The sequence below is a fragment of the Sphaerodactylus townsendi genome, linkage group LG06, assembly GCF_021028975.2.
Source record: "Sphaerodactylus townsendi isolate TG3544 linkage group LG06, MPM_Stown_v2.3, whole genome shotgun sequence".
NCBI classification, from domain to species: Eukaryota; Metazoa; Chordata; class Lepidosauria; order Squamata; family Sphaerodactylidae; genus Sphaerodactylus; species Sphaerodactylus townsendi.
This window is the reverse complement of record NC_059430.1, coordinates 64,421,933-64,436,701: the sequence shown is the minus strand read 5'-3', so window position 1 is coordinate 64,436,701 and position 14,769 is coordinate 64,421,933. Positions and strand designations below refer to the sequence as shown.

Below are 14,769 nucleotides of genomic sequence, written 5' to 3'. Positions count from 1 at the left end.
GAGGAGTTAGTAGGCAATTAGTATCCAGAATAGAGATGCTATCTATGGTGATAAGATGGGTGGATCTAGACAAATTAGTTGATGTAGAGCTGGAGACCACACTGCCCTCCTCAGCCAGGCACAGAGAGATCTGGAGGACAGATCCATGAGGGGTAGGGGGACATGGATGGCTCCTGAATTGAAATTATACTTCTTAAGGCCTTCTACAGCAGCAGTTAACAGGGATCCTGCAGGGGGACAGAGTTCTAGCACCCCGTTATTCAAGAACTGTTAAAAAGTTATTTCCCACTTACCTCCAATGTTCTGCATTGTAAGACAAACAAAAGCACTAAGTTTTCCAGGCCATCCAAATGCTTTTTCACCTAATTTTTCATATATTAGTGAGCCTAAAGCAACAGAAAATTAATATTAATTTAAAATGTTTTGGTGGATTGGGCTTTTCTTGACTTTTGAGGCAGTACATTCAGGTGGCTACCTTGCACAATTATATGTACCTGATGAGGCCATGTTCCAGCATAACAACTTTTAAATGTAATAGGAATATTGAGCCATGAACTTAAGTTTCATTGAAATAACTATTAACTAAAAATTATTTAACATTGGATCGCTTGGCATTATTTTATTTGTTAAAAATTTTAATGCCACTTTTTATGCTACTTTTCCACCTGACTGGGGCACCAAAATGGTGAACATGAAAACATGAAAACATTTGAACAGTTTAAAAGAACATTTAAAATTATAAAATAATAAAACACATAAACATACAGAACCAAAACCAGGAAGTCAATAACCATTATTGGGGGAATGATAAAGAAAACAAAAAGTCTTTGCTCACTGGCAGAAGACACCGATAAATGGAGAAAGACATATCTCCCTGCGGAGGGAGTTCCAAAGTTTTGTTGCCACAAGTAAGAAAGTTCTTTCTTGGTTGCCACTGGTTTATCCTCATGTGGTGGGAACAACCGAAACAGAGCTTCCAAAGGGCCCCAAAGTGAATGAGTAGGTTGTCAAGCAGGCAAGAGAATTACATCCTTACTCTCAGGGTGGTGTAGTAATGAAGAGCAGGTGGACTCTAATCTGGTGAACCAGATTTGATCCCCCACTTCTCCACATGAGTGGGGGGACTCTTATCTGGTGAACTGGATTTGTTTTCCCTCTCCTACATACCTGTGGGTGATTTTGGGCTAGTCACAATTCATTCAGAACTCTCTCAGCCCACTTACCTCACAAGGTATCTATTGTGGAATGAGGAAGGGAAAAGTGTTTGTAAACTGCCTTGAGTCTCCTTACAGGAGAGAAAGGCAGGGTATAAATCCAAACTCTTCTTTTTCTTCTTCATCCTATTTAACAATATGCTGATTCACTTGTCAACTTTGCTTGCCAGGTTGAGTTCTGCCCTCCCAGAATGAACTAGGGATGCCAAGTGTCTGTTTCAGAGAAACAGCAGGAGGTGGATGTAGTCCTAGGTGCTGCTGTCACATCTGGGGAAATACCATAAAGTTTCTAGAGTGTCAGTTAAGACACTGACATCACATCTGGATTTTGTGGGAGTACTGCCTGGTTTTATCCAAGATGTGATATTGGTTAATAATACATCACATCTGTTTGCAGAGCTGCTGGAGGTGTTGGGTAGATCCCTAGAATGATCCCTTGGTTAGTAATAAGTATACTGTTTCCATATCATACCTCCTTCTTTTGCTGTCTTTAGTAACAGGTGAATTGAATATAAAGACATTATGGCCACACTAAATAGTAAGAGTCTGCAAGAAAAAAAGAAAGTTAAAAATATAAATACAATAGAGAAATTGGCAGAGACAGGCTACCCAGTCTTATATCTATTGATACAAGCAAAATGAAAAAAAAAATGAAAATGGCAGATCTCTATATTTTCCATCATATATTTTCCAGCCATAGCATTGCAATATCCAAAAAGAACCATGGTGCACTACCCTTTTCTTATGATTGTGCAAAGTATCACAGGATGTGGAGCACCAACTTCTGGGTTCCACTGAACTCTTCATCAAGCTGAATGCTAAGTGCAAACCAAGCAGGGGAGCGGGAACCAGAGTACTCAACATTCAGTCTGGTGTAGAGTTCTAGGAAACGTGAAAGCTTGAGCTTGGTATTTTGGGATATTTAGGTAGGTATTTATCAGAAAGTTTTTAGGAGTTAAAATCATTGCCAAAGTGGGATCATCTTTTTTAAATTCCCTCTGGTTCTCTGATAGGTTTAGCTATAGTTTACAATTCATGCAGAATCATCTGTTGTTGCCTATCAAAACATATGGTATATAGATAGTATATGTCAGCTACATGTCATGAACTGTCAACAGTGGTAGCACATTTGGCATACTCAGATTTTAGAAGGACGGCAAGTCTGTAGCAGCATTACTACTCATAAAGTTTCATATGGATAGAGAGCATTTGCCTTCCACAGTAGAGGGGTAGCACTCTACACAGATATATAATTAGGAGAGCTATTTATTCTTCAGGTAAAATTTTTATACTTGGAATTGCAATGCTGTGGTTGGAAAATATAGAGATCTGCTATTTTAATTTTTTTAAATTTTGCCTCAGAAATTCATAACACATGCAAGAATTGACCCATAATAAAGATATTAGTGAGACTCGTGCCATGAGAATATGAGTGTTGCTAGTAAGGTACATACTCCCAGGATTAAATTATGTTAGGGAAAGTTGGGGTTCATTCTTGATCCCAGCCATAACATCTGTATTGGATCGAGCTGTGGATTTTTTAAATTAACTAATTTACTTATAAACTTTTATCCCCCTTTCTTCCAATAGGAATCTAAGGCTGCTTTCAGAAAGGCTAAAAATCTCCTCTGTGTTTTGTAAAATTTGGGACTGGTGGCTTTATGACAAATATATGAAACAGCAATAAAATAACATACAGAGCATGGGACACTCCTAAGCAGTACAAAGTGCTGCGCACACAACAGAAATCAACCATATAATTAACTAGCCATCTTTGTTGACAGACATTAATCCTCAAGTGGAAAATGGAACAGCCTGTTTCTTTCTCCTCCTACATTCTGAAACACAGTCAGCTTGTGAATATTTTAGCACTGATTCAGCAGTGGGAACTACATGATCAGCACAGACACAGCCTTATTTACACTTTCAAAGTCTCAACCTACCCACAGCCTTCAACAATACATTACCCATATTTACTTGAAAGGAAGATGACCCTGGCTGTCAGATGACCCCATTAAAAATGTTATACACAAAAAAGTATTATTGAACATAACTGTGAGTTGCTCATGAATGTAAGATGACCCCCTCTTTTTTAATAGCATACTTATGGAAAAAAAACTAGCTAGCAGCCACAAGAACAAGATATACCCAGATCGTACTACACAGAAGTGAGGTTTCAGTTCATTCTTACTACTGTCCAAATCTTTATGACAGGGAGCAACAGTTAATAATATACAAATGCCCAATGCATTTTTGTTATATTTATACACAAAATATAACAAGTTCCTTAAATAATATAATCCATATTATTAAATATAAAATATATTGCATCTCCTCTGTGTTTTGTAAAATTTGGGACTGGTGGCTTTATGACAATTTTATAAGAATGTTTTCTCAATATTTTAGTGTACAATTAGTATTGCCTGTAGTGGTGGAACACAATACTATTCATTTTTCTGATTCATCTGAAGGGTACTCACATAAAAAGTATGATCCCAGTATTTGCCATAGCATAGGAAAGTCCTAAGATGCCACTGCCCATGATAGCATTACTCAGGTTAAATGCAGACATTCCAAATGAAGTATCTCCTGGGTGCTGGTGGAAAACAATATGGAAAAGATATAATTGTTTACATCAGTGAAGGCAATGTCAAACTAGTGTCCATATCTCTAAATTTTTATTAGCTAAACCAAGGCAATTTCCACAAATAACACAAATTACTAAATATTGTGATTTAAATATGAGACGTACGTGGTCCCAAAAGTACATTTGATTTTAAGCTAGCTTTTTCTGCACAGTAACATTTACTGGAGCAATCAGAAAGTGAACTCTGGACTAGAAAAGCTTACCATGAAAGTGCTGTGGTTTTATCTTTCACCCCAGTTCTGCAAATACTTACTCCATGGGCATCATCCTTGACCCTGACTTATTTCATTAATGTCTGCAGAACTAGCACCGTAGGGCTGTCAGCCTAGGGCTGAGCAAGCAGAAGGCACTTTTTATTTATTTATTTATTTATATATCAAATTTATAAACCGCCCACCCCCGAAGGGCTCTGGGCGGTGTACACTGGGCCAAACATACAATGGCCAGAACAACATACACCAAATAAAATAAATTAGAACAAGTTAAAACAATATATAAAGATTCATAAAACTAGATGGAAGATCTTGTCTTGCTTTCTCATTCATTCTTCAGCCTCCTGTGACCCCTGAAGGAAGCATTTCTGAAGGTCATAGGACCCTTCTGGATTAAAATCTCCAAGGCAGCAGCAAGCAGGGGAATCTGGTAAGAGCTCGTGTATCTAATCTGGAGGAACTGGGTTTGATTCTCCGCTCTGCCGCCTGAGCTGTGGAGGCTTATCTGGGGAATTCAGATTAGGCTGTACACTCCCACCCACACCAGCTGGGTGACCTTGGGCTAGTCACAGCTTCTTGGAGCTCTCTCAGCCCCACCTACCTCACAGGGTGTTTGTTGTGAGGGGGGAAGGGCAAGGAGATTGTAAGCCCCTTTGAGTCTCCTACAGGAGAGAAAGGGGGGATATAAATCCAAACTCCTCCTCCTCTTCTTCCTCTTCCTCTTCTTCTTCCTCCTCCTCTTCTTCTTCTAAAATTACCCCACCTCACTTGCATCACAGGGCCTTTCTCCACTCTCCCCTATCCCCCCTATGCCGCGTGCTGCTCTCAGTGCACGGCACCCCTGGCGCGCGCGCCCCGGCGTCCCCACGACCCCACACTCTGCGTGGGGTCATCAAAAGGCTCCCATTGCAAGAGCGCCAGGGATGCCGCACGCTGAGGGGGCGCTACAGCGGCAGGGCGGCTGTGCTGTCGCCGCCCCTCTCGTGTGGAGTGCCGGGGGACCCCGCGCTACTCTCCTCAAGTAGCGCGGGGCATAAGGTAAGTGGGGAAAGGCCCACAGACAGAGGAAGTGAACCCAAGAAAGCTTTCTTCCAGTGTGACAGTCAGGTGAACAAGCTTGCCTGATTCCCCCTCCTTACTATAGCCTGACAGATTTTTGTTCATAGGGGTCCCATGATGCTCGAGTAATGTCAGGGATTAAATATGTCTGCTGTGGGAAGGAGAAGGTAGAAAAGACTTGTCTCTGTGAGCATCTTACACTCACATAACCACAGAATTCAACCCACAGTTTCTACATATTCCGACTTATGCATCATTTTGTTATTGTTAAAATACTTTAGATTGGATCTTTGGACTGGATCCAGACTAAATTTTCCAGTTTCAGAATGTAACATTTTTTCCTCCCCCCTCCCACTGATCTCCACAAAATGCTGCTCCTGGGGGTGGGGGATAGAGGGCTCAGAGCAATGACATGAGGGGTGGTCTGCAATGGGAAGCAGAAATCAGTGGAAATTGCAGGTGGGCAGTACAATTCTGAGGAGGGGGGTAGATGCACCATGACTGGGAATGGTGCAGTCATGGTGCAGCTGTACCACCTCCAAAGAGCTTTAATGCACTACAGACAGCAGTTCAAAAGTGATGCTGCCCCTTCCCCAGTGAAAGTGTCCTATGGTCTGCACCACTGATTTTACCACCATAACTTTGTGCCAGTAAATAGGGGGTGTTCCCAGACTGAAACAGATAAGGAAGCTGGCTAAAGCTGGCCTCGCCCAAAGAATGCTCCCTTTGGTGCCGGCGAGGGCTCCTGCACTGGTGGAGTGCTGGCATTGCAGGCAGCATTGGCACCTGGGCATTGTGCTGCCATGCAGCTTCTCAACACCAGCATAAATGCCTATGCACCAGCATAAATTCCCCTTATGCTGGCACTAATGGCATTTATGCCACACCAGGATCATGCTGCCTCCTGAGCATTCCCCCCCTGCCATGCCAAGGAATGCACTGTTAATCTGGATCCAACTCTTTATATCTGCAGGAACATCTACTGCTCTAAACTACAGGAATACTTGGGTTTTTTTTAAAAAAAAGATGTTCCCTAGGGCAAAAATTTATACTTAGGTAGTGTATGGTGTAGTTAACTTTTACAATTGTTATTTACCTGATCAATTTTCTGCAAACAATGATAGCTCAGCTAAACTTCTATTAAGCTGTAATAAGTATGAAAAGGCTCTTTTCATTTCTTGTTTGGAACTGCTAAATGGAATGTGAATGCAAAATACCCCAGGACACTGAAATATTTGAAGAGTATGTGAGAACTGCAAACTTTCCAATGAACTATTCTATCAAAGTTTATTCATTTATGAATGTCGTTACATTTCAGCAGAAATTTGTATTTTTGCTCTAAAATTCATCACCATTTTAAAAATGTTCTTTTCTATAAAAAGAGCTAACATCTAACACCTCTTTTCTTCCCACTAATTAATTTTAAAATCCCAATTGGGGTGTTCCGGTATATGATCAAAAGAGTCAATTTAAATATTTTGATAACAACTTTATATTTCCACTTCAAGATGAAAAAATTATTGGTTTGGTATCTGAAAGCTTAACAGCCCAGTCCTGAGGGGGATGGTGGATTACTGTCGAAAGGCAATGTGGGCCTATGCTGGCAGATTTGCCCTTCAGGGGCATTTACCCTGGCAGAGAGACAAATGTCCCAGTAGGTGTGACCCATCGAGATGCCCGGATGCAGCACAAAGTTCTGTATCAGTGCCTCCACACTGCTGCTAAACCTCACTTATGTAGCAGGGTATTCCAGAGGCGTGGCCAGAGGTGGATCCAACCTTAGTCAACTTTCACCCTGGCTTTGTCTCAGGATATGTGTCAGCCTGGGGTTTGGACTTATTCCACCCTTTTGAGTGGTGTAAATCCACTGAACCCAATGGAGGACTTCTTGGTGGTGAGAAGGTTTTGTTTTGTATTTTGCCCCCACTGCTAAAAAACCCTGTGGAGGCAGTGAGCCAGTGCCACAGCAGTGCAGATCCTGGCTGCAAAGGACTCTGGATTGGGATGCCCAGCTTACATTTAAATTGTATATTATCAGAAACAGTACTATAGATTTGTAAAATATAGGCCAGTTTCCCAAAGACTCACCATTACTAGTTATACATAATGGAATCAGGCCCCTGGAATAACTACCTGAAATTTCATTACAGGTAAATATGAGGGAAAGAAAAAAATAAACCTGTATCCAAATCATACAATATTTTGAATCATTTTCCAGAAAAGCAGCACAAAGCCATGTTATTAGCAAAAAATGCTACGTTACAGGAATTTTTTCAAAAAAGAGAGACTAAATACATGCACATTTATAGTGCACATTAGCTACCTTTCCCTCCTGAAGGGCCATTTGGAGAAGGAAGAGAGAAGGCAAGGGTCTGCGAAAATCCAAAATTCATCTCCTAAAGTGATCTTCTTGCAACCTCCAATGTGTAGGCACCTATCCCTTCCCATTCCTGTTTTGCATGTGTGCGAAGGAACTCTGGAAAGCCCTATTTGGCCCAGAAGCGGCAACAGAAGACTCCTAAAGCAGTAACTAAAGTTCCAGTTCATTTTCATTTGAGATTGCTTGAACTTGAGCATATGTAAAAAAGTGCAAGATTATACCTTTACAACAATTCCTTTGTAGTTCCTCTGCTTTGTATATAGGATGGGTCTAGATCTGTCAAGCCTCCAGTCAGGTGGCAATCTCACATTCTGAACATTGTTTCAAGCTGTTGTGAGTATTTTCAAAATAAAACTCACCAGTGTCATGAGAGTGACAATGCTACTTTTGAGGAAATGTGGAAGTGATAGTAGTACCTCTAAGTGGTAAATCTAGGTTTCCCTGAAAGTGACATTAGCACGCTTATGCTACTGACCCACACCATGCTCTTGACCCTAATCCCCCCACCATTTGTTGACTGTTAAAATATTGTGACTGTACTTCCCTGCTAATGCTGTTCCTGGACGTCAAGGGACTATGATCTTGGGTTACAGAGGATGGTAAAAACTGCTGCCTTCTTGCATGATCAAAAATACCTTCAGTTTGCAGAATGTCCATTGGATCCAACCCATAAGTAACAGTGGGCTGTATTCCTCCATACTTCCATTGTGAGATATTTCCCCTCTTACCCCAGCAACCTCCTATGACCCCTGAAAAAAAATCATGCTGGGGGATAATGAACAAAGCTATATGTGTTGGTATATTACATTTAAGAGGGGAGTTGGGCAAGGTCACTCGTCCTTTCAAATTAGTTACTTATTAAAGGCATCCCTGCTTTCAAATGTTTCTTTTCCTACAACTCACTCATTATTAATAAACTTACATATTCATCTGTATAGTCTTCCAATTTCTTTTTACCCAGAAATCCATTGGTAAGGAACTTCTGACTTTCTGATTCATCACCAACAAACTGACTGAAGACAAACAAACAAAAAGCAATAGAATAAGAAATACATTTCATTGCACTCTAGAGGTCATAACTGGGTTATGCTTTACAGATTGAAGCTTTACCACTGTTGAAGAAACTTTGCTTCTTCTATTGTAAATTAAAAGTGAAACCTATGGTATTTACTAGGTTTTGAGTAAGATTCGGCTAGAATAGCTGGGTGAATTAATGAAAATTGGCAGAATTCTAGAAGGCCAGGTGAAGACTTTTAGTCTGCCCGTCATACAAACCTCTCCATACAAATAGACAGTCCCTTCTTTTGTATGTTGGATCATTGGACATGATCCATTGGACAAGTTTGACGGACAGGATGAAATGCATCCAGCTCCCTGACTCCAAGGTCATGAAACATAGTAAGCAGACAACTACCTGACAACATTACTAGATGGAAGACCTTCTCAATTCAGAAGGTCAATGGCTGTCATTAAGATTAGTATTGTAAACTACTCTTTCTGTTTCCCTTAGTCCTCTCTTTAATTCCTTTCTGAACTGAGGGTGTGTGTGTGTGTGTGTGTGTAGAGTGGGCAGACTGTTCAACAAGGCATTCTGCAGTAACTTTACCACAGAAAACAACCTTTCAGAGAAGAGCTAGAAGAGCTAGAGACCAACAAGATTTTGGAGGTACAAGTTTTCAATGTGTAGGTAAGAAAGGAGACCCCCCAAGTATCTGTTCTTACTTGTATCTGCAAAGGGAGCTTGACTCTCAAGAACTTATACCCATAAAATCTTGTTGGCCTCTTAGGTGCTACTGAACTTGAATGCAACAGAAAATAAAATCTCTCTTTAAGAGAAAAAGTGACAGTGCCATTTTTGGTGTATTGGGATTATCTAAACATCAACAACAAGTTTCCATAATTTTTTAACATATATTTGTCACATGTATCATACTTGTTTAGTGTGGGTTACATGGGATTGCCAGTTTTATCAGTACTAGAGTCTAGAAAGATAGCGAAGGCCTAGTAACTTGCTGAAAGCCAGCAAACCAGTGAGTTTCATATCTGGATGGGAATCAAGATTTCCAGGGCTATCTTCTTAATATCTGACAAGTTCTTGATTGTAATGTTTTCTTTTTGTCATCAGGCGGTTCAATTGACATTGTGAGTTGGCTAAGGTAAGTGAGGATCTGATAATCCAAAATAAATGAGTAGAAGCCTCATTGCATGCATTTCATCCCAAACTTGTAGGGGATGAATACAGTACCTGAAATATTCACTACACATAACAAAACTGCTGTGCAATTAGATTAGACTAGAACTTGCTGAAATTTCACATTAAAACATGGAGTAAATTGATCAAAATGATTATGATCATCAAATGATTGGAAACTTAAAATATGGACAAAGTATAGTTAAATCAATTGCATATCTTTGATATGAGGAGAATCACTCTCCTAAAAATTGAATTGAAAAAGACATTTGGCTTAATTCAATGAACCCTATACTGGCAGAATCCAATCCTTGAATCATTTCTTTTGTGATTTTATTAGAAACCGGGAATGGAAGAGGTTTACAGCCAGAAATGCATTTTTTGTTGAAGTCAGTGGAAACCCAAACCAAAATAACTAAAATTAATATCTTTAAATTGACAACAAATTTAAGGAAAACAAATGAACTGAAAACTAAAAGCATTTCAAAATGTGAAATCTGAACTCCTGGTGCTCTGCTTACCCTTTCTCTTGTGCAGTTAAAGCCTTTCATACCTGCCAATAGTAGCCTTCTCTGGATCCCCCATCTCAGTGCAGTTGTCTTCAGTGCTTTCCCCACTGTTGCTCTCTTCATCAAGCTCTATGTTGATTTTGTGCAGTTCCATGCGATCCATTTGAGCTGTCAGCAATTTTCAGTATGCACACCCCGAAGCGACTTCAGTGTCAACAGAACTGTACCTTCTGCTTTAAAGGTTCTGCCACCACAATATGTTGACCCTCAGAACACTCTGTTCTATAAACAGGGCACAAAAGGCCTCATTAACATTCTCAAATTAAATAAATTGATTAGATTCACTCTGTTAGCATTTCCTTTTTTGTAATAAGACAAGAACTTAGGCAAGAAATTATTTTCAAATAATTATAAAGAAGAAATATTTTGATGTTCAATAATGATATGATTTATCTCAGCACAATTAATTAATATAGTGCAATTCAGACATTCCCCTCCTTTGGACCAAAGAAGTTTATAAAACACAAAACCCTGTAAACCATACAGGTTAAAAACAAACAGACATCTAAAACTACAGTTTTAAAAACTCAGCATTCTTTAGAAAGGAATCCTGCAGGTTTACTAAGAATCTTATTAAGGTCTATGTAGTGTTCAGAAAGAGTGTTCACAGGATTCTACTATTCAACAAAAAAAGTAAATACTTGCCTAAAATAAATGACTTGCAGTGTTAATGATAACATGTCATAGTTTGCTTCAACTAATAAACAATATTAAATTTCAAGTGTTTTGTTGGACAGATTCATGAAATTGACTAGAGGGAGAAGGAAGAAATTGATCAGATCTTAAATATAATGTTGAACACAATCAGAGCTGAATAATCAAAACATATTTTTTCAGTCCTCACATCTGAATTACGAACAATATATTCTTCCATTGGATGCTTTAAAATCTTGAAATTCAGATGTACAGGGTGCATTTGTTTGAATACTCATCAATTTAAAATTGGCTCATTTTTGTTTTCTAGATCACATTGACAGGGTTCATAAATTATGCTTTCCAGATCAATATACATTATGTGTAGAAATGTCCTAAGAAAAAAAAGTCAACTAAACACATTTATGTTACATGATATATTAGCAGAATCTTGGTTTTGCTGCAATGTATATTTAATACCACACAGTAATTGTATTATGGTTGATTGTGACTGCAGTTGAATACCTGTATTTGAGAAAAGTGTCTGTCTTGTACCTATATTTAATTGGCTGGATCTCTGGCAGCTTTTGTAGAAAGAAGAACACCCTGTGATGAAAAGCTGAGCCAATACCTCACCACAAAGTACAACTGTGAAGACAGGTGCAATACCTCCAAAGTTCCACTGAAGAAGTTGAAGGACACCAGCAAAATATTCAAAGATGCAAGGTTGCATGCGCAATTAAGTCATCTGCTTTCCCCTTTTTGCGTCTTTCCTTTCTTCCATACTATTTGTGTCTGTATTCCAATCAGATTTCAAGAAAAAAAAGAGTCCACTAACTCATTTTCCTCTGTATAACACATCTGGATATCCCCTCCTTTTCTTGATATAAACTGTGCTGCCTTCTCTGGAGAGGAAACCTCTAAGTGCTTCCTGGGTCTTTCCGCACCTCTTTCTTCCTTGTATAGTTGTTTTCAGTCAATACTTCAAGAAGGCCTATTTAGTCAGCTTCTAGAGCAGGGGTAGGGAACCTGCAGCTCTCCCAGATAAAATTCAGGAACTAGCAATTCTCCACCATCAGCCTCCCTTACTCAGCATGGCCTACATTGGGCCATGCTGACATGAGGCTTCTGGATGGAGGCTGATGTAAACAGGAGTTATTCCCTGGTATCTGGAAGAGCCAGAGGTGTCCCACCCTGGGTTCTAAAGAGCACCACTGTTTTTGGCCCATGCGGAATCCACCTCTGTCCTTCAAACCCACAACCTGGAAATCCTATAAGCTTTTTAGAGATGCTGCAGTCTGAGTTTCCCCTCCTCTTTAACTGACCCATCTCTTCCTGCTTTCCCAGTGTCCTTAGGGTTTTCACCTCCTTCTACTTGGTTAGTCCTGTTAGTCAGTGAGGATCCATTGTAAATATGTATAATTGCCTTGATACAGTCATAATTTCTGGGTAGTGAAACTCAGTTATGGACCCTTTGCAGGTATAGATCTACTCCTTTTATTGAAATAGGTACATGTCTAGAAGTTCTGTGGTATATTAGCAGCCACAAGACATTCTGCATTATGGTAACTAATTAGTATTGTATCATTTGGTAGAACAACATATGTGGACTATAGGCTCATGCACTCAGGCAAAGAGGTAGTAAACAATCACAGGCATCTCATTTGCTGTCAAGCAATCACCTATCCAGAGATTCTAATGCATCTTACTATAGATATGAATTGGATCCAACATTTATAAACTCCATATTCCCACAAATAATGCAGTCTCTTTACACTAGAACATATTCCCAGTTATATTAGGAAGGATGTGAGTTAACACATATAGAATTAGAGTTATGATCCAAATTTACAAGTACATCCCAATTGTTTAATATCAGTTTTTTTCAATAGCTCAAGGATTACTTCATGACTTACAATGAGGCAACTGAATCACAGTTATCAGATAAAAATCTATCAATCCAGGCAGGGTCTGCTGGTATAACACATTAACTTCAGCACATCAGAAAAGCACCATCAAACATCAAAACACAATATGTACTGGAAATGTTTTAAATACTGGAAAAATCATATGGGAAACCTCAGTAAAATAAACAGTTCTAATTTCATTCTTTGTGTTTAGCCTCATATCTTTCAATTTGATAAGTTTTTTAGTATTTTTTTTCTAGGTGGAAGTGTAGGGTCCACTAACTTAATGCTTCACAGTTTATCTGGGTCTAAACAAGCCCTTCCAAACAAACACCCAGTCATACATTTATTTATAGCTCTTAGTTACAGTATGAGAGCAATAAAATGGATATGCAGAAATCATAAATGTATTTTCTGGTATTAGCACAACAGCTAGAAGTTATCAGTAGATCACAAAATCCATTACTTGTAATCTAAAGCCAAGCAAAATAATACCAAGCAGTTTAATATGGTTTCCTACCAGAGAATGCCATTCTGCATGTTCCTTTCAGTGATCACTCCAGTGTCGTAAGTGACAGCGAACACTGAATCTGGCATTAGCTCAGAGAAAGTCAGGCTTACATTCCAGGGGCCTGATTCCTGAGCTGCAAGGAACTCCAGTTATGGCAGCATACAATCAAATTGCTTTTCTTTTGCTAGAGGCAAAAAAACCAAGTATTTTATCCCCAGCAAGCAGAATGAAATGCTCAATGCCCAAATTATTCTTAAAATATATAAGTATGCTAAAATGATCAGGGAGTTTTATATGATACGTGAAATCAAGTTTGAAGACCATATGAAAACTAAAGTTACAAAAATGTAGTCTTTGCTCCCCCTATCCATCACCCACTTTTGGAATTATCAGCTCAGTTCTGGGGGGAAATGGTTTAGAAAAGATATTACTTAGGATAACTGGGAAAGATTTATGTTAACGTACAATTGTATAAGCCAGCCAGAGTAATAATTCCTGGCAATATTTATTTATATTCTTAACTCTAGGGCAAGTTTACAAAATCCATTATGATAAATCACCCTGATCCAGCAAAGTTAAGGCACAGAAATGTCAGTGGTCTTTATTGCAACATTCATATCTGGTGCAGCTGCAAACACACATCTGGAGGCACATTTGAATCCTAGACCTCATGTGGGCTTCACTAAACTGGCAGGATTGCATTTTTTAAAATATGAATGCAGATTTGCATCCTGCTCTGGTGTCACGGACTGTTAATGGTGATTAGATTAGAACTGTGTCAGGGCCAACTTTATTAAATCTGACCCATAGCTAAGGGCTTATTTGAGATGATGAAAAAATCTTTAAATTGTTATTTTTATTTATTTATTAGAAAATTTATACCCTATATGCCATTCAAAACAGTATCACATTACTTTAAATGAGAATTAAATCAACCTTGGATTAATTTAAGGAATTAAGTCAAGAAATTAATCTGAAACTTTGTTTGTTCAAAGGTATAACAGTAAACACTGTCACTTGCTTGTCATCTGTTTCATTACAGGATAGTGTGAGTTGAGCAGAATTCACAGTTCATGGCAGATCATAGTGAACCAAGATCGTGTTAGTACATATGAATATACTCCTTAATATAAATACTTAGAAATTCGTCCTGTAAATAAGTGGGACACACTTCTAAGTAAACATGATTAAGATTGAACAGCTTCATATTCACAAGGGAGTACTCTACCAAAGTGACTATCTTGTGAGTTGATTCCATAAGGTGGCACTGGGGGAGGCGTTCTTCTTCCTGCCTTTGTGTCTTATCATATACTCTTAAACATCTATATGAAAATGGCAAGTCAATAAATGACACTCAAGTCAATAAATGGAAACCGAACCTAGTCCACATGAAGTTGTGTTGAAAGAGTTTTGGACATGTTGCACTCCCTTTAGATGGTCTGCTTT

General features: G+C 39.0%; 1 protein-coding gene across 2 annotated transcripts in view; it reads right to left on the bottom strand.

Annotated features, from left to right (window-relative positions):
* SLC38A4 (solute carrier family 38 member 4) overlaps positions 1-14,769 on the bottom strand; it is a 35,652-nt gene that overhangs the window by 15,566 nt on the left and 5,317 nt on the right. The window contains exons 1-6 of one of the 2 annotated variants that reach the window (XM_048499968.1): positions 13,333-13,388; positions 10,257-10,494; positions 8,435-8,525; positions 3,695-3,810; positions 1,687-1,760; positions 294-386 (exon numbers count right to left, since the gene is read on the bottom strand). In XM_048499968.1, coding sequence (XP_048355925.1) covers positions 294-386; positions 1,687-1,760; positions 3,695-3,810; positions 8,435-8,525; positions 10,257-10,375 — 493 coding nt within the window. In that variant the 5' untranslated portion in view covers positions 10,376-10,494; positions 13,333-13,388. Of the gene's footprint in view, positions 1-293; positions 387-1,686; positions 1,761-3,694; positions 3,811-8,434; positions 8,526-10,256; positions 10,495-13,332; positions 13,389-14,769 lie in introns of those variants that run through there. The other variant, XM_048499969.1, reaches the window with a different exon arrangement.